Genomic DNA, 19,713 nt, shown 5'->3' with positions numbered 1-19,713 from the left:
GCATCTCTCAAACCATATAAAAATATTTTACCATTAAACTATTTACTTCATTTAGAATCAATGCTGAAAGTTTTGAGTTAGGTGTCATAGGCACTTTAATTTAGGTAGAGAGAGTAAGTCAGAAAATGGAGGAAACCCAACCGACACTGACGGTGTTAGTGAAACTTTATTTCATTTATTTAAACATCATTTACAAGCACTGGAAAAAAGGCCAGCTTCCATAAGCAAGCGTTTTCTTTACTGTGCAGTAGTTCTACTACTTCGTTGTGTTTTATTATAAAAAAAGGAGTGGCTTTTGTCTACAAAGGCGTCAAATAGCTTCTTCTTTAGATTTTACAATTATATTTTGTTCTTATAGTTTTTCCACTACATGGGGCCAGAATGGTTCAATACCCAGCCCACCCTCCTGGATCCATGCTTGGGATGTTCTGTATTATAAAGTCTCCCTTTTTTAGCCTCTACTGAGAGTTTATCGATCGTGCAACGTGAACTGTGCACCAAATATACTAGGACGACGAATCTTTGCCGAGTTCTTAAGTCTCCGAATATGTACGTAGCGACGACTCTTCGCCAAGGTTCCATCTAAACGCATGGATTACTCGGCGAGCGTTCTCAATCAGACTTCACTTACCGAGCATTGGTTGCGGAGCATTATAACCTTCATTTAATCTTGATAAAAAAATGTTCGTGCAAAATGTGTCGCTAAGCTACTTTATCTGCCTGTATAGCGTTACAGATGTGATGTGTGGGACTCGTAGATACCATCATGCGCCGAGATATTTCTTGCATATTCAATTGTTTATCACAATCACTGTGGTAAGTATGATAGCGATGTTCAACACTTGACTGATGTACGTCTGTGCACCACCTAAAACAGAAAATACCAAGAAAAACCTATTCAATATCCTCCGCAAGGCATGTTGGGAAAGGTTGAAGAAACCAAAGCATCACGGTAAGGTTAGCATCGAATTTTTGGACATCTTTTGTTTGACATTAAAGGCAAATAGGTCAGTCGCTCATTATATTGAACCCTTCTCCTATTTTGTATGACTGGCACCTGATGTTTCAAGGACAGGGACAGAGAGATAAGAGACATGGTCAAAACCGGACAACATCCGGGGTTTTATTCTTAACATATACACAGGAATCCCAATATTGACACACCTGAACTGTCAGGCTTGATGGATCCAGTTTTGACTTTAAGAATATTCCTCAAGTTTTCTGGAAGAGCCTGCATTTGTTCATTTGTGACCGCTGCTGCTTGGTTGTAATCAAGATGCTGCAATTGAGTCTCAGTGAAACCCTGACAAGGCAAACAAATGATAAAATCTTTCAAGTAGTGGAGAAGAGTTGGGAATTTAGAGGTTCTCGATTTTTTGGAGGAAAAAAAGCAACGAGAAGTCGAAGGAAGAAAAACCTCGCAGTTTACAGGTGAAAGCGAATATACACACTTTTCGCTGGTCGCCAGTATAACATCGAAAAGTACCACAGATTTTAAGGTCCAATTTGACAAGACCTCCATTAAGAAAAGATCAAATACGAATGGGATCAGAATGTAAACGATATAACAGAATTAAATCAACTGTATTTTTTTAAAGAATGGTGCTTAGTTCTACTTACAGCAAACAAACTTGGCGGCATACTTCTGATGGCCTCTGGAGTAATCACTGAAACATGCTCCCCGGAGAGAGACTGAAGCTCAGACTTAGTGAATCCACCTTTAACCAAAAAGAAAAAAAACTGACATGGAAATACGAAGAAAGCTCCTCTCCTTCTTACAACTCTATTTTCCAAGGTAAATTTATATTACACACTTTACTAGACCTTTTTAGCTTCGTATGCAAATTGCCCTTTACAGACCACATGACATTCCCCTGAGAATTGTTCTTTTATAACGAACCGTTTTAAAATATTTACACGTGAAAGAATCAAATCCCAAGAGTGGTACCACATGGTCTGAAATGTGCACAACAAACAACGAAGCTAAAAAGGTCTATATTTCCATAAAGTTCATAAAGAAGTTGTTTACGAATTTGCTTTTTTGCAAGAGAGACAAATTTCCGCCATCTTGGTTTTCTGCATTTATTCTCACAGTGCCATGCGAGGCACGAGCAAGGAAATATGACCGCTGATAGAAAATTTAACCACGTAATTTCTCGCAACTTTGATTGGTTAATAGTTAAAATAACCTACCAATAGTCCTGCCAGATTCGCTGAGCTTGGCTGGAGACCATCCACTCACAGGACCATGAGCCTCTACGGCCTTTTCCTTAAGCTTATTCATCTGGTCAGCGGACCAGCCATTTGTCTTACCCAAAGAACCAATGCAATTTCTATGGTGAAAAATAAAAAGAGAGAGAGAAAGGAGAAAAAGAAAAGAAAGATAAAGAATATCAAGAAATGCAACCAGGAAATGAGACTTTTTAAAAGGGGTCTTGATAATAGAGTGGTTTGATGAGATCGTAGGGTTTTGGGATTTTCAAAATATTTCAGTAAATTAGCAAATAAACTGATTTATTAAAGAACGTAAACCACTGGTGAATTAGAAATGGACCCTTATCGTATAGGAAAACTTACATAAACGTCTCCTTGGGAATAGAGCCGATTTCTTCCACCGTCAATGCGAGGGAAAAATTATTGAGGTTTGAAATTTCGGCTCCAGTAAATTTATCGATGCTTTTCCTTTTTAAAGTTTTTATTCCATTCAATGCCTTGCTCAACTGCAAATAAACATTAAGATTATTATTTCGATCATCAATTTTACTGGTTACTACTTTTATTAATGTAATATTACTGATGAAGAGAACTAATCTTGAAAACTTCCAAGGAAGACTGGTAACGAATTTTAATCAAAATCCCGCATGGAATTGTGGGTCGACAGGATTGCTGAAGTCCGCCATCTTGGTTGTCCAAATATTTGCTTGTCCAAGGACTTTCCATGAGAAACAAGCTTATCATTTTTTTCCTTCATAAAAGTCGTTAATGAAGAAGTGTGATACCTAGATACCGGTTTTCCTTTTTCTTACGCAGTTTAATTCAACTTTTTACCGTAAGAAATTCCGTGACTTCGAGTGTTAACACTATTTTTTCAGTCATCATTGTTGCCACTAGTACTTATTTAGCAGTTTCTCCACTTCTTTTTGAGTGCTTTTCCCATTTTAAACTTGATTATGCTACATTATTTCATAACTTTTAGTAAAATGTTCAATGCAACGTATACCTGGCTTAGAGTGTACCCATGAGCCTCTGCGGACTTCACGTTCTGTGAACCTAGACTCTCAATGACGTCGTCTGAAGAGAGGGCCATCTTCTCTAATTCACTGTCAGTAAACCCAATGGCTATTGCACCGAGCCTTAGAAGCTGATCTTCTTTGAACTTCGCAACATCGCTGTTCCACGCCTGGTTAGTAAAGGTAACGTGGAGTTTTTTATCATTTTGTGGTTTTGATAAGGAGGGAGAAAAATAAAAATCTCTGATAACTACTAAAGTGCTACTTCTGTGCGACGTCACGTGTGTGGAATAACTCGTATAATGTGACAGTGAAGTGTGAAATTTGATTGGGTAGTAATGTATGGCAGGTAGTGATGCTTGAATTTGAGATGTGACAGTAAGGTATGCCAGGAATCGATGTGTGACTGTGAGATGTATCAGTGTGTTGTGTGACATGAAGTGTTGTGTGACTGTAACGTATGTACCTTTTTAGCTTTATCTGCCCAAGCCTCTAATTGCTCTCGTGAGAATCCATCAATCTTTCCAATAGTGCTCACTGCGTCATCGAAGGCTACAATGTTAACCGTTGCGATATCTGATGATGTTAATCCCAAGAGCATGTTGCCCATAGCAACGAGCTCCTGCCCATTCTTGGTTGACACATCTTTAGAGATTAACATTAATTTTTTTCCATTATACTCGGCATGAAAATGAAAAATAGATACTATTTTCCAATTTGGCCCACTTTCCAGCACCCAACTAGCATTACATTCCGTTGTAGGTTGTTTAGCAAATTTGATTTGATTGCTATACGCTAGCATAGGAAATGCTATAGCTACTTCTGCTAAATTGTCGTTATTTTTGAATATAAGAACTTAGTTTTATAATTGTCAGTATCTTAGCATTATTACAAACAGTAAATTTGAAAAACCATTTTTTTTAAGTGTGGGGGCTATAGACCCCCTAGCCTCCCTGGCTTTTACGTTCCTGTTTCTTACCAGTATTTCGTCTCCGTCTCGTAACTCGCTTGGCAAGCTTTTCCATTAGCACCTTTGCTTTCTCAGATGAGAGTTTAAAGTTTCCAAAAGCATCTTTGATCTCCTGGACAACGGTCTATAGCAATAATGAAATACGGAAGGAACGGTTATTAACCAAGGTAAAGGGATGACTAGTGGAAAATGTGTCCGCTTTTTTACGTTAAATCTTTCCTTGCATTCTTCAATCCACTCGTATATGCATTTTTTTCTGTGTTAATCAATCTGGTCTCCTTTTCATTTGTTTTAATTTTTGTGATCTTCCCTCTCAGACTGCACTAGCTCCTGCTCTCCCCCCTCCCAACAATCAGTGGTAACTTATCCATGGCCAAAAATCCCCTTACTCACTGATATGTACGTGGTTTTCATCTATTCCCAATAGAACGAAATAAAAAAGTCCTGCAACACCAAAACGGTTGATACTCATAACAAAAACTAAAACCTTAAATTAAGTTAGTGTGACGTACCATCCCTTAGTGAATCTGTTATATCAACTTACGTCTCTCATTTTCCTAAGATCATCAGCTGTTAACCCCTCAACGATGGTACCCAGATCAAGAACATCATCACTTGTCATTTTGTCGACTCTGAATGAAATACAATCAAAGGTAAGCAATCGGTATAAAACTGGGTACTTGTGTGCCTGTGGTCAGCCTCTGACTTACACGTTAGGGAAAGGAAGGGTATGGTTAGTGGGGAATGCAACTGAACACACACCATGGGAAATCCTAGACACATCAGTGCAAAGATGTCGCCTGGAAAATAAGTCAAGCGTTTTGCGCATCTACAGAAAATCAGTGACTACATCGATCGTGGGCTGCAAGACAAATTTACAAGCTTAAATCCAAAAACTAGAAAATTAGTTTCCTGAACAATTTTGATCGTTGTTGTTTTTAGCCAATCAGAAAACAGTGTTTGCTGGATTCTTCACGCAGACAAAGTACCGTAGGCTCAAGAATAAGATTAAATACGACAAGGATTCCTAGTCTTAACATACTCAATGGATTCTTTGGCTTTTTTTGCTAGAGTCTTGAGCTGTTCTGAACTGAAGCACGTCCTTTCACCAATATTATATTTTGTCGCGTTGAAGGTCGCCATCGGAATCTTTGCGATTTGTTCAGGACTCAGCCCACAGACCAAGTTGCCAAGGACTAGGATGTCGTCCTCAATGACTTCTTCAATCGATCCTCTCCCCTTTTGAAAATGAACATTGAAAAAATGAATGAAAATAGAAAAAATGGAAGAAAGAATTAAGTAAATACACGCAGACAACTTGTATTTTATCTCTTCAGTATAACTCAAATGCAACTAAAAATATAAAAAATAAAAAATTACGAGGAATTTCACAGTGAAACATCACATCTCTTACCAATTTTTTCAACGCAATATCTAGGGTTCTTCTAATTAATTCTCGTGGTTTTTTACCAAGCTTCGTGTCTTCACCAATCTTGCTGACTGCATCTAGAGCGGCATCTTGCTGCAAATTTTCAAGCTCTTCGTTGGAGAAGTCACCCGCAAGGACACCCAAGGCTTCAATGTCTGGTCGAGTAAGTTTGGAACAATCTGTGGGAGTCTTTATTTCTTTGTCTTCTTTAAACTTTTTCATGACAGCTTGTCTCTTTTAATAACACGAAGTATTCGATTAAAAACTACCATGATTTTTCCTGTTTCAAATATGTATACTCGTTTCCCACATTCTCTCCTCCTTCTTTCAAATCCTCTTCCGTTCCCAATGCCTTTTTTTAGCATTCTTTGTTCCGTCCCGTCCCGTCCCGTCCCGTCTCCTCTCCTCTCCTCTCCTCTCCTCTCCTCTCCTCTCCTCTCCTCTCCTCTCCTCTCCTCTCCTCTCCTCTCCTCTCCTCTCTCTCCTCTCTATTTCAAATACACATTCAAGGTCATTTACCTGTGCCGGAAGCAATCTATCGCTGACATCCGCAAGGTCTTCCAAGGGAAGGTGTCTTATTTTGGAAATATCCTCTGTTGAACATCCTGTTAGCAACCCACGGCTTACGAGGAATCTGAGGAAAACGACAAATCTTTCATAAATTAAAAGAAGAAACAAAAATAAATACAAGATGGTCAAGGACGAGGACAAGGACAAGCAGAAAGCACAAGGGAAAAAGTTTGTTAGGAAAAGAAAAAGGACAACATGCTTACGAAACTACTTTCTCCGTCCATGTGTCAGGCTGTCCCTCTTGTTCTTTGAAGTTGTCAATCAGCTGTCTGACAAGCGCCGGATTCCAAGGCAGATCCTTTTTTTCTTCTGCAGGCTGGTCTGGCTGGTCTAGTCCCAATTCCCTTTTAGGATTAGCGTTTTTAAGATCATTCAAGGTCATCGAACTAATGACTGCTCCTGTTATCGTTAGATTGACATTTCCAGTGCTGAAAATCTAAACACAATAGATGTACTTCATAAATCAATGAGTCTATACTCCAAGGAACAAAAACATTGGTAGGTCGAGAGGATGACAAAGTTTGATTTAGATCAGGATGCAAAGAATTGAAAAGGATAGAAGCAGAGTATTGAAAGCGTTAGGGACGAGAAGATCAGTTGTGCAGACTCTAGTATGGCTTGCCGTTTGTTCTTTTGTTCGTTTGTTCGTTTGTTCGTTTGTTCGTTTGTTCGTTTGTGCTGTACTTTACAATTTCATAGGCACAAGCCCTTGGAAGCTTTTATGTTCTCAGAATACACTTTGATTTTGTCGTGACAGCAAATCGGATTGACCGCGGGTGCTATTGAGAATGACATGTAAGCAGGTCAATCATTTTATAGTACCTTCTTCTTCAACACCCTGTTTTTGGCCTCTGGTGCGTGTCTTTCAGGAGTCATGGCTGCAACAAGCTCCTTTGCAACGTAAGCACCAATGTTCTTGAGTTCTTTGCTCGATTTTCCGTAGCACAGGTTAGAAATTTTTTTCGCCCCTCGGTTAGTCCACACTGAGGGCTGGGAGCAAAATATATTAATTAACATACAGACGTGAGACAATGTATAGAAAGTATCGAGGATATACATGTGAGCATACTATCCTTTCAGCTATTTTGAGCTTCCTGTGGCAATGACGTACACGATACTACTCTTACTCCATAATAAAGTCATTATTACTGTGCATGCTCATTTCATCGAGCATGCGCAGTAAGAATAGCTCAGCTATGGGGCCAAGAGTGGTATGCTGTCGAACGTAGTGCATTGTGGGATATACAATGATCAACGTTTACGAAAATAGGCCATTTGCACTTGGAAATTTGTCAAAATTTTCAAAACGAACTTTATCTAGCTATCTATAATTGTCCTTGCCATTATTACCACAGCAAGCCCAAGGAAAACTGCGAAAACACGAGAGAATAATGATATTCTTACCAGCCCAAAACCTGTGAACAATTTAGTAAATGCTCACGTTACTTTATCTTACTTACTTTATCGATTTTCTTGGCAATTTCTCTTTTCTGAAAAGAAATCAACGAAAACAGAAGTTAATTAAAATCAAGGTGATGAAACGGGCAAGGAAACACAGCAGTCTTCCCGTTCTTTCTTGTATCTTTTTTACGAGGGTAGAACTCAACAGGCAGGTGCTAACAAGCTATCCTGTGGCCCTTGTTCCGCTATAATCGAATCAAAATTTAGTAGCGTTCATGCATCAAATTTCGTGCTTTATTATTCATAGAAGAAGGCAGAGTGAATAGAATGTTTTGCCATTGATTTACTTTAGGGTTCCCTGAATTACAAGGAGCGAAGATTTAAGATTTGAAGGCTCCTGTCAAACGTCGAACTTCACATGAGCCGAACCTTATTAAAACAATGGATAACGAGACGGTCTTCTTTGATATCATTAGGTTCGGCTCATGTGAAGTTCTACGTTTGACATGAACCTAAATTTTCTTCAAGATTGGAGGGAGAGGGGGAGTCGAGAAAACTGTGTTAGCTTACTTTTTCTTCCCACCCCTCCCTCTTAAAAAACTAGAAACGGTTCCTAAATAAGTTTTTACCTGTTCTGTAGTCAATTCACGGCTAACTGAACCCAGCTCTCGAAGTGATTCATTGATTACAGCCCTCGACAGTTTCGTCAAGTTACCCCTGCTAAATCCTATTATCAGCTTTCCTGCTTTCTTCAGATCGTCGCTTAACCATTGATTAGCTGGCTTAGATGCGACAATTTTCTCTATCACTGCTCTAGCCTGTCAATAATTTTGAAGTTTTGAAATTTAAACCTTGCAAGGGAAGGCACGTTTTTATTGGGGTTGGGGGGGGGGGGGGGGGGGGGGGGAACAAAGCAAAATATATGACTACATATGCATTAGAAATGACGTGATATATTAACATCATATATGTTTATGACGTCATACGTTGATGATGTCATTCATACATGCATGTGATGCTCATTTCAGATCACATGACATTTCCTTGAAAAAAATTTTTTTTCAAGACGAAAATGTTAAAATATATTCCCGTGAAAGAGTCAACCAAGAGTGGCACAACAAACAACAAAGCTAAAAAAGTCTATTTATTTAGGAATCAGTATTACTGTCCCTTGCATTTACCTGGGATTTCGAGAGATCCAGTTTTCCTAACACTGCTAAAGAATCCTTGAGAGCAGTCGGGTCCATCTCTTTAATGTGAGACGGTTTGAGAGCCTTTGCTAGTCCCCCGAGTCTGGCAGCAGAATAAAGGACGACATTTAATTAATCAATTAATCGTTTGAAATCCGATTTCCAGCACGGAATTGCTAAGGCTGACGTTGAACGTTGAACTTTACATGGGCCGAATTTTATTGAAACAATGGATAACAAAGCGATCTTCTTTGATGTCATTAGGTTCGTCTCATGTGAAGTTCAACGTTTGACATAAGCTAGATGAACTAGGAACAGGACTGCGGTATTTAATTGCTTCTCTGCATTTTACTACCAAACTTCCGATTGTCGATTTTTGATTTCATGGACGACTTGCAACAGGGGACACTAGATTGTAATGCGCATTAGGAAACAGCAATGTTGATTCTTGCGCAATATAAGTTAATAAATTATTATTTATTATTACATTGCCTGTTAGTGTAAATGTCCAATCAAATCCAATACACTAAACCGATTTTTCCACTGGAATATTTCTATTAATTAATCTATAGCTATGACTTTGATATTCGAATATGCATATTGAGATTTTCTGCGTCACAGCATACAAAGCCCTAGCTAGTCTCCCCTGCAGTGTCGTCACGCAAAGGGAGTGAGCGTTGCGTGACGAAACTAAGAGCGGCTGCGAGGGAGACTAATCACTAACTTACCGTTTCAAAGTCGTGGCATTCCAGTTTCCCGGTCTTCCAAGACCATTACTTTCTCCAAGCTTAGACAAGATCTTTCGAGCATTAACCCTTTTAATTCCCATATTTTTTGCTAATTGGTCTAGAGCGCCCTTAATCTGAAAAATGTAACCATAGAAACCATTATTGCCCGGGATATAAGTTATATGACCATTTGCAGCACATCGGAATGCAGAACATGGAGGTTTCCAATTCCCAAGAGATTGAAATTATTTTGTTTTGTCCTCCAAATTTGGCTGCTTTGACGTCACATGCCATAAGGGTATTATACGAGTTAGAACTTCTATTTAATGTACTTACCGCGTTTGGGCTTATTTTGTCCAAATCAGCTGGACGAGCAAATCCACCATATTTGCCGACGATGTCTTTGTCCCAGGTGTTTGGATTTCCATGGAGTGTTTTGGCGCCTTCAGCAATAGCCTTCCTCTTGCTGTCTCGTAAGTCTTGACTTTTTGCAAGTTCTTCCGAGCTAAAAGAAACATTTGCAAAGGGTTGACAACAATTTTCTTTATAGTATAGTCCCTTTCATAGTTCCCTGCGCCATCTTGAAAGTTGGCCGTGCCTTTAAATCGAAGCGAGACGAACGACGAGCTTGCAATGATAGAGACAAGGTCTATCATTGCAAGGTCACCGTTCGTTTGGCTTCGATGTAAAGGCATGCACGGCTACTTTTCAAGATGGTGTAGGGAACTGTGAAGGGGACCTTAGTTCTATAGTGATTTTATCAGTTCCTTCATGCCGCTACGAGGGTTGTTTCCGAGTTCTCCGGGTTTTTCTCTCACGCACTACTGTGATCATGGGCTCGATCCTCATGCGCTTCGGGGGTTTCCTCCGGTTTTTCTCCATCTACAAAAATCAACTTTTGAATTCTATTACGATCTTGGAAACTAGGGTCACCGATTAATTCGTTACTAGCCACCAGGGGCGGATCTAGGGGAGGGTTGCAGGGGAGCGCAGCCCCTCTAAATGAGCTGATATCTACTGCTTTATTGGTGTTCGAGTTTGTAAGCAAAGGGTGCACCCTCCCCCCCCCCGAAAATTATCCAGGATCAACCCCTGGTCACTGCTAATGTCATGCCACATGACTGCGCAAACACTTACAGGGCATCAAAGGCGTCCCTCTTTTTAATCAGCTTCTTGATGTCATCTTTACTGACTTGTTGAAGTACTTTAGGACCAAGGCGCTTGATGTCGTCTTTGGAAATGGTTGACAAATCATCACCAAACTTTTTCTTGATTTCCTTCATGAGATTTGCTTGGATTCGTCTTGACAACTTTTTTAATGAATTCTGGAAAAACAAGGACCACGTGTCATTTTCTTGAGTATTATTATTAGTAATGGCCAAATCATTGATGACGTAACAGTAATGCACTCTCCTCTCACCTCTATGGTTTTAAACCACTAAGAAAAAGAAAGTTTAAAAACTTTTTCTCACTTATTCTCAGGTTTTCCGTTTTTCTCCCGCAGCAAAACCGAACGTAACATGCTCAATGCCAGTTCGATCTGCAAGCCCTGCCCTGTCACCTCTGATAAGCCCAGAGAGTTGTTTTAGGGTGCAACACAATCTGTGAGCTAGCTCTTCCATTCTCTGATCAGCCCAGAGAGTATTTCTTTTCCACAGGTCATTGGACTTACCGCCATTTTTGCTACCAGTTTTAACGCCTTAACTTTTGTCAGTTTTCTCATCACAGCGACCACAGCAGTAGAGTTTTTGCTTCTTGCCAAACTTTCGCCAACACCTTCAAGCTGAGTGTCGTTAAGAATATTCAATTTTTTTGCCTGGCAACAAAAAAAAAAAAGAAAGAACATTTTTACTTCTGTCACGCTCTGCTATTTGATTGTGACAAACTTGTCACGGCTTTCGATATCTAGCTGTAACTGCGTTTCCTGTGTAGGGCATGCCCATTAGGTTGTCATGGTTTTACTAGGTCTGTCACACATTCTATATACTTCGTTTCACGCTTTTGACCGGATATGTTACACTTCGACTAAGATCCAGTACAGAGCCAGGGGTGTGTAACGCTTTTGTCTTCTGTTACTTCCGGGTGTCAACGACCAACATTACTTTTTTATGTCACGCAATTCAACTTACGGTGGCATTTGCCAGAGCTTCTCCAGCCACTTTACTGATTTCATCCCTCGTCATGAGAATTGGACCATCGTCTTTCTGAGAATTGAACTTTTTTGTTTTTGCTCTGATGAAAAATAGGTTTTAATCAGTTAATCTGTGTAAATACATTAACATGTGTCAATTAAAAAAAAAGTATTTGAAAAAGTAAAAATGACATGCAGTCGTCAATAGCGTGGTACTTACTCGTCATCGCCGGGCCGAACAGGAGCAGCTGGTGTAACTGAAATAGAAAAAGATTCAGTTTAGATACTGCATAAATTAAATATTTCTGGGACAAAAAAAGGAATTTCCTTTTCTTCGGTTCAATGAGGAAATAATACTCGAGGAAATGACATGTGGTCTGAATGGCAAAACATACCGCTCAAAGTAAAAATCTCCATAAAAGAAATAGTACTCAAGGGAATGGTTGGTGAGTCTCAGTTCTTTTTAATTACTCGGGCTTTCGAAGAAATGCCCGAGGTATAAATTGGGCTTTATTTGCGTTCTGTCACAAATCGCTCGCAGTTGCGTTCAAAGCGCATGCGCAAGTTCTATACGCGTGCGTAGTATGCGCCACATAAGCACATGGTCGAGTAATGGCGGAATTTTTCAAGGTTTCGTCAGAAGGATGACAGTGTTCACGAAGAATTCTTTCGATTTTCTGCTATGAAGCCCGAGTTCTCGCAGATATGCGTCTAGTTGGCTTAGAGCACGGAAACATTTAAAATCCAGTAAAGCTATCATGGTTCTGATAAACGCACATGATTGGTTGATGGGTTTCAATTCCCGATTTTGATTGGTTTACAGCCCGCAAACCATTTATGAAAGCTGGCAAAGCGATCATGATCTCTACACATACGAATTTGTCAAAAAGCGCACAGTAATTAAAAATTTTAGGTTAATATTCATTAACGTTTGACAATCTTTTTATCTTACGAAGGAACATATTGACTCTTGAAATATTTTAGTTTCGATAAAGTCAAGGAAAATTTTATACGAAAAGAAATAATAAAAACACTACAACCGGTTAGATAGAAAACATCAGATTCAATCATTTCAAATTGACAGCAAACTTTGCATTTTTCGAGTTGTAATTTTCCAATCACTTGGCTCCTTGTCCTATTCAATTTAAGGTCATTTATCAGTCTTATTTTGCGGACAGATCTAAACGCGTGTAAAACGTCGGGGATATTGTTCTTAATTAACAATAAAAAATCTCCAGTAAGCGGTTAGGCTATACTCTTTATCAAATCAGGATTCAAATCCTGAAGGGATAAACATCTATGCTTCATAAAAATAAGTTGATCATTCACAATACTTTATCTTTTAGTGACATTTTAATATGGTTGAGTCTTTATGCGAGTCTGAAGCTTCTCCTATTCTCTATTTACTTATTTTTTGGTACCATTTAGTATTTTTTATTTATTTTCTTAATCAATATACTGTGAATAATAAACACAAACTATTTTATTTCTTAACGTATTAAAAAATACCAAATATTTGGCTATTTTTTAGTAGTGTTCAAAAATCTTTTTATCGCTTCTGAGTATTAACGCGCGTGGTAACATTTAAAGAAAGAAATATTTCAGTTAACGACCATTATAGAAGATTTGGTTGCAACTTTAATTTTCTTTTTCAAAAGACTCGCTTTGAAAACGCATTTTCTTTTAACCACAAATAATTTGCGAAAATATTTATGAACGAGAATTAGTATTGAGTCTAGGAGAAAGGTAAAAAATATCGAAAAACTAGTTCACAAACTATACTTCTATATCAGAATATAATAAACGGAGTAACAATGTCAGGAGAGTAAACAGTGAGAAAAGTGTCCTCTGTTTGCACACGGAAAATAGGAAAAAATAACGCCGTAGTGCGAAAAATAACACTGTTTCATTAAACTAGCAATGTCTACGACTCCTAATCAAGAGACTGAAAAATTTCAGTTACGATTTTTCATTTTTTAGACGCGAATACTGACAATTTCTAGTGCCCCAAGCACAATTACACTGATATCAAGGACTCCGGCTTTGAATAGCGATCGAAATAATTTACATTTGTGTACTATAAACTCTTTTTAGTTTCTCATCATTTATTTATAACTTTAAAAACTTTATTTTGGGCCATGACTATACCTTGAAGTAATCCTTTTTCGAAAGATTAAATGTCATGCTAATATTTTCTCCCATTTTTTTTGTATTGAGGTAAATAATAATTTCAAGTAAAATGTAAAAAGTATAATATTCATGTTCTCAGACATCGTTAGTCTTATTCTTGCTATTCATATATCATTGGTACTTCCATCTGTTGGCAAAACACTTACAAAAACACATACATCGTCCACCGAAGATTCTTACAATATATCTGTGTAATTATGAAAATATATTTTTTAAAACGCTTACCTGTGACCAAAATTAAGAGAAATGAAAAGGCGAAAACGAAGAAAAGTCGTCGAAACGAGAAAGTCATACTTTACTTCCAAAACAATAAGCCTTTAACGAGTCAAAGACTTCGAAATGATTCTGGCTTCTTGTATTGTGATCATGTGCAAAGGCTACGTCACGATTCACGCTAAGGATGAGGGCAAGTCGGTAAAACGTTATATTAGTGCGCAAAGCCAAATTTTCGTCTCCATGACGACGCCAGAGCTAATTGAAAAATTTGAAAACATCAATTACGAGATTTGCTTTGAAATTCATGACTGTAACCGCTATGAGCTGAATAAGATTATTTGAATTTATTAATTTTAGCTATAGCTCACAAGCTTTTCTTATTGTCTGTTAATATTAATTTCGTATCTCGCTTAGTCATCACACCTGTCGAACTCTTGGTAATTTCTTTTATTCAAAAACAAGTGATTCTTATTCTAAAGAAGTTTTAAGCCTTACAATTCCCGTTTATTTCGAGCTCCGGTTTCATTTACGAACAACACCTCCATGATGAGTTCTCAATGATTTCAACTTGCAAACTTGAGATTAGTTTAGTTGCTTGAACTAAAGCATTTCAATGATAATTTAGCCTTTCCGTTTTCTTTCAATTCTTTTAACAAAAGATAATTCGACTCATGCCGAGTGTTTTCTAACATTTCAAACGACAGTTTTAATGATAATTCGCCACCCAAATATGACTGAATATAAAAACGAATTATACAAAATAACGCCGAATTTTTGTAATTGTTGAAACAAACAAACAAACAAACAAACAAAAATATATATATTTAAATAGAAAATTTACCCCGCAATGTTCTTTGAGGTGCTGGAGTAGCTGTGGCATCTTTGGTTTGCAAAGTGTCTAGAAAAAAGATAGAAAAACATATTCTTATCAGAAAACTTTGCAAACAATTATTGATTTTTTTTATTGTCATCACTGATTTTTAGAGGCTGTAAATGCTCAATATAATCAATGTAAACACTCAAATATAAAAGGAAAAATTTCCCGAGACGTTTTTTTAAACCTCGTACCCAGGGCCTTCTCGGCCGACTCCAATTCAATATGGCGGTCGTCCGGGGAGAGGACTTCTATGCTCTTTCTTCTTCAGACTCTCACCTCTTGGAGCAGCAGTGGTTGTCCCACTTTTGGAGTCCGAAGATCCTACGAAAAAAAATATATAATAAAAATAAATAAAAAACATAACTGAAGAATTAGATGCTTTTTTATTGTTTTGAAGGAAGAAACTCAAATTAGACCCCCCCCCCCCCTAAACTCAATTAGCTCCCCTCCCTCCCTAAAATTTCAACTGGATCCCCCCTTGGTCATTCGCTGATTTTAGTTAGAACTGAATTAATTAGTCTTATGAATTACGTCATATCACAAGAAACAAAGCACAATGGAATCATGCCATCAGTGTTTGTTTTCCAGTGATAAGGTGATGGAAAAACAAATCCACATTAAAACAACTTAATATTTTAACTTATATTTTGGGGAAATTCTCCAAAGTGAAAATCTTCTTCTAAAGCGTTTTAGTGTAATCTTCAAAGTTTGCTGAAAATTTGAAGATGAATTTACATCAAGTTTGCAACTGGAAAAAAAGAATTGATGACAATTCCCAAGTAAGAAAAGGGGAAATAGTTACCGTCCAGCATTAGCCAATCAGGAGCAAGCAACGAGGTGTGGAAATTAAATTAGAAATGCATCTTGTGATTATCTGACGTCATCAGCTTCGTTTGCACTTCAGTTTTCTGATTGGCTCCAGCTTTCATTCTACATGTGATTGGTTATTTGAAAAGAGGATCCCAGTTCGTCGAAGTTATCAAAATAAATAAATTTTATCAATTAAACACGATCAAAAAGTCTTCAGAAACTTTATCTTGGACAAAACACAATCAACAATGAAAATAGGTCTCTCATTTCGGGCTTCCTGTGGTTTGAATCTGCTAAAATTTAAAGGAAGAAAATATTCAGAAGATAGCCTAAATATTCGATAAATACTTTCGTAATATGTTAAGAAGTTAATCTAAATTGTTTAGAAAACTTTGCAAGGCCACAATTTTTTAAGATTTTATTTTTTCCGAGTCACGTTGCAACATCCTTTCACAGTCTCCTTGCACGTGTGTTCAAGGGACTTGGCACGCGAATGACGTCATGACTGTGCACGTGCGCTGTTGTTTATATCCTCCAGATCCGCCATTAAATATTAGATCCGTAATAAAACAAACCTATTTCGACTGTCTTCAAGGCCAAGAATATCAAAACCGGTAAGAAATATCTTGTTTTTTAAGATAGTTTTCTTTTGATCGCGTCCATATAAAAACTTTTTTCAAAAAAACTATAACTTTCTTGATATCTTGATTATCTTTCGATAGTGATACCGGGTTGATTATGACTTGGGAAAACAAAATAACACTTTCGCCCGGGCAGACAAGGACAGACTGCATTTAAACACACACACACACATATATATACCTTTTATTAAGAATTTTTAGTTTTTTGGGACTTTTAGAGGTGAGTATTGGCACAAGGTCGAAGCCTCTACGAATCGAAATAAGTGCATTGGTGAAAAACCTTCACAAACCTTTTTTGAAATAATTGTAAGGCCACCTGGTGCATTTGGTAAATTTTCTATAGACCTCTGTCAACCAAGTATCATAAAACCGCCTCCTCTTCTCACCATTTCCCACCTCCCACCTCTGCCACTCGATTAAGTTAGTAAATCTTTGCTAATAAGTTGTTAATCAAATAGACGTTCTAGATATGGCAGACTGTAAAGCTGTGGCAGATCCAAAGGCATCCATGGTCAACCTTCTTGGACCTGAAGCCATGTCCCACAATGTCTATAACCACATCCTTCTCTCTCCAACACAAGTGTCAAGGAATCTCTCTCTACCGCCAAACCAGTCCTCAGGTCTTATTGGGGGGCGATCCAGAATGGGGGACAGAGTAATTGAGAACTTTATTTCATCAGCTGACACCATTGCTGCTCCAAAACCCAAACCTAAACAAGATGGCCTCCAGTTTTCAACCAGTACAAGTACAAGCTGTAATTTTGATTTTACAAGCAGGGAAGAGAGTTCAAGAGTTGAAGAACCTTACAGGATGGCTTGCACTATGGCCAACTCAGAAGCTGTGTGCCTCTCATTAAGCGATGACGAGGATTGGATTCAAACCTTTAATAAAGAAGGGGTTGATGAATGTGAGCTTGCTTCAGAAGTTGACAGAAAAGCTGTTGAAGATGACAAGGAAATTCACTCAGTTGAAGATTTTATTCAATTGCACCTAATGTATTCATCGGAAACATCCAAGACATCAAGTGAGCCATCTACAAGTCAAAACAGTGATGATGACCATAGTTGTTCTGTGAATGACCTACAACAATTGGTACAGAAAACTAATGAAATCATTAAACATAATAGACTATTGCAAGAAGAAATTGCCACTTTGAAAAAGCAGACAACAGTACAAACAAAAGTATTGACAAAGCTGTTGAGGAAGAAACAAAAAAGACTGCAATCTTCTACAAAAACTAAAATTTAGAATTCAATGCTGGTTTATAGTCACTAGTTGATAAAATATTCTTCTTTTTGTGGGATTTTACTACATTTATTTTTTACATTACTGGGTGCTTAGTGTTGATAATAGTGATTAGTGTTAAGTCAAAACTTTTCAAAAGCCTAGATTTTAAATCTAGAGTATTGTTAAAAAAATTAAATCCATTCAATCTTAATTAATCTTAATTAATTAATTAATCTTAATCTTAATCTCTTGTCAATACAAACAAATAACTGTCACCAAAAATACAAAAAAGAAATCAAATTAACTAGAAATAATAATTAAAATGTATTTATGAGAAAGGTCTTTCATCTAAACTTTTGCTTGCAAATAAAGCAGGGAAGTGTTAAAAATAAGCTATTTAATTTTTTCTGTTTTGTATTGAGGATTTCGATGATAATGTAATATCACACCTCTCAAACGATTGATTGCCAAAGTCAGCCTGAATGGATTAAAAGTTTTAAATCCAAAATTTCTGAAGTTGAAACAAGACTTAATAGCAGGCCTCGAAATTAAAGCAAGGGTTGATTATTTAGAATCATATACACATGTCATGAAATTAACCTTTTTTTAATTCTTGAAGGGTACGTACTCGTACAGTAACACCATTGGCTTGCCATCCTTCTCTTCATAAGGTAATTAACTATGGTATTGTTATTGCATGTGCAAGGCATCTCTAAATTTGAGATTGCTCGAATATGCTCTTCAAAACTGGGATGGGCTTCCTGTGGCGATTTTAACGGCTAATTCCTGTAGCCAAGTAAGTAGCTGTGGATGGCTAGGGATGGTAAAGGATGGCTAGGGATGGCTAAGGATGTTAAAGGATGGCTAGGGATGTAAAGGATGGTAAAGGATTCCTATGGCGATTTCCCTGGTTAGGCTTCCTGTGACTTTTATACCGTCCTTTTATTTTGAAGTGTGGTGTCAAATCTTGCAATTATTTTTAGATTTCCCGGTTGTTTTATAAAGATCTAGAGTAGCTAGCTAAAGAAATCTACCTAAATTTTCTCCGAACTTTTTGGTGACCGTAATACAAATCCACTGACTATAAAGAAATTCTAGATTTTTCAACTCGAACAATATAACTTGTGGTCATGTGAATCAAGGCAACACGTTTCGTGGATGGGATGTTAGTCCTCAACAATAAAGGAATTAAGGAAGACAATGCAACACTCTTAAAAGTGAGAATAAATCGATGAAACTATTAGAACGAGAAACACGCAAGACTTGTTATAAAAGACATGGGACGTGCACACATTTTTATTAGTTCAGTACACGAAACGTTTTGGTCAGTATACTCTCTATGCACTCTTATGAACTCACTTCTTGTGAGAAGCCGCTTCGCCTGTGTTGCAAAATAACTTACGAAAATTGGAAGCTACTACGAGGGAAGGTCACAAACTTGTATCAGTATTGATTCAATATGCCTTACTTTACTATTGAACATGCTACTCCAAGAGTTAAATACGAAAGCAAAAGGTAAGTCAATGTTTATTAATACTCTAGAAAAGGAAAAGAATTCGTCAAAATTATTAACAAAGTTAACAAAATAATAGTTCACTAAAACAATGTGTTGTGCGTGATTTTGAACTGAATGTGTTTTATTTTTCTTTCACCGTGAATTTCCTTATTCAGAGCTAGTTTATAAAATGTAGATTTAAAAAAAAATTGTTTATTTTGTTCAAATTGTATTTTTTTTGGGGTGCAACTATTCAGAAGTAATGAATTTTTGGCTGATTTCAATATTCATCCAAACCTTTAACGTGTTCATGAGTTTTATGAACTTTCAGTGATTTAGCTTTTCTATTTTTTACCTAAAGACATGACACTTTTCAAGAAATAGCCAAGGCTAGTGAGACAAAGATGTAAATGTATGGGAGAAAACTATCAAACTTAACGAAATTTTACAGTCTATTCGGTAAAGTTTAGCCTGCGTTCAGCCGGTATAATGAACGCGGGCTAGTAAACTTGTGTCCATGTCTGGTAGACGCGTTAAAGTCAAAATACTACAAACTAATCATAAGTGAAACAATGCTTTCAAAAGTGCGGGACAAAACAGTTTTATT

General features: G+C 37.4%; 2 protein-coding genes and 1 long non-coding RNA gene across 4 annotated transcripts in view; 1 reads left to right on the top strand and 2 right to left on the bottom strand.

Moving 5' to 3' along the window:
• The window catches only part of LOC116308610 (uncharacterized), a 176,160-nt gene that overhangs the window by 149,339 nt on the left and 7,108 nt on the right, over nucleotides 1–19,713 (bottom strand). The gene's annotated exons all lie outside the window — the stretch shown is intronic.
• On the bottom strand, nucleotides 148–14,240 carry LOC116305230 (uncharacterized). The gene is made up of 24 exons (XM_031715091.2): nucleotides 14,065–14,240; nucleotides 11,870–11,906; nucleotides 11,648–11,750; nucleotides 11,191–11,334; nucleotides 10,656–10,843; nucleotides 9,855–10,023; nucleotides 9,519–9,652; nucleotides 8,782–8,893; nucleotides 8,230–8,418; nucleotides 7,660–7,689; nucleotides 7,022–7,189; nucleotides 6,403–6,635; nucleotides 6,149–6,263; nucleotides 5,615–5,863; nucleotides 5,243–5,439; nucleotides 4,745–4,832; nucleotides 4,210–4,324; nucleotides 3,697–3,875; nucleotides 3,221–3,400; nucleotides 2,578–2,720; nucleotides 2,194–2,333; nucleotides 1,621–1,718; nucleotides 1,165–1,303; nucleotides 148–868 (listed from the first exon to the last, which is right to left on the bottom strand). Exons 1-24 carry the CDS (start codon nucleotides 14,129–14,131, stop codon nucleotides 792–794), a joined length of 3,294 nt encoding a protein of 1,097 aa, XP_031570951.1. The 5' UTR covers nucleotides 14,132–14,240; the 3' UTR covers nucleotides 148–791.
• On the top strand, nucleotides 16,269–17,949 carry LOC116305233 (uncharacterized). Of its 2 annotated transcripts, none has more exons than XM_031715096.2 (2): nucleotides 16,269–16,356; nucleotides 16,851–17,949. In XM_031715096.2, the coding sequence occupies exon 2, from the start codon at nucleotides 16,853–16,855 to the stop codon at nucleotides 17,630–17,632; it is 780 nt and encodes a 259-aa protein (XP_031570956.1). In that variant the 5' UTR covers nucleotides 16,269–16,356; nucleotides 16,851–16,852; the 3' UTR covers nucleotides 17,633–17,949. The 2 variants fall into 2 exon arrangements, with proteins under 2 accessions (XP_031570956.1, XP_031570955.1); XM_031715095.2 differs by having other exon boundaries at nucleotides 16,842–17,949.

Source organism: Actinia tenebrosa, unplaced genomic scaffold (assembly GCF_029948245.1).
Source record: "Actinia tenebrosa isolate PJP-AT-01 unplaced genomic scaffold, QUT_ActTen_1.0 PGA_scaffold7__59_contigs__length_16204524, whole genome shotgun sequence".
NCBI lineage: Eukaryota > Metazoa > Cnidaria > Anthozoa > Actiniaria > Actiniidae > Actinia > Actinia tenebrosa.
The sequence above is the reverse complement of the archived record's forward strand: the minus strand, read 5'-3'. Positions and strand labels throughout refer to the sequence as shown.

Coding starts and splice junctions, on each gene's coding strand:
- LOC116305230 (XM_031715091.2), bottom strand. CDS start 14,131: ATGACTTTCTCGTTTCGACGACTTTTCTTCGTTTTCGCCTTTTCATTT. Junction 6,264..6,402: donor TGGACGGAGAAAGTAGTTTC/GTAAGCATGTTG, acceptor CGTTTTCCTCAG/ATTCCTCGTAAGCCGTGGGT. Junction 4,833..5,242: donor AAAGCCAAAGAATCCATTGA/GTATGTTAAGAC, acceptor TATTTCATTCAG/AGTCGACAAAATGACAAGTG.
- LOC116305233 (XM_031715096.2), top strand. CDS start 16,853: ATGGCAGACTGTAAAGCTGTGGCAGATCCAAAGGCATCCATGGTCAAC.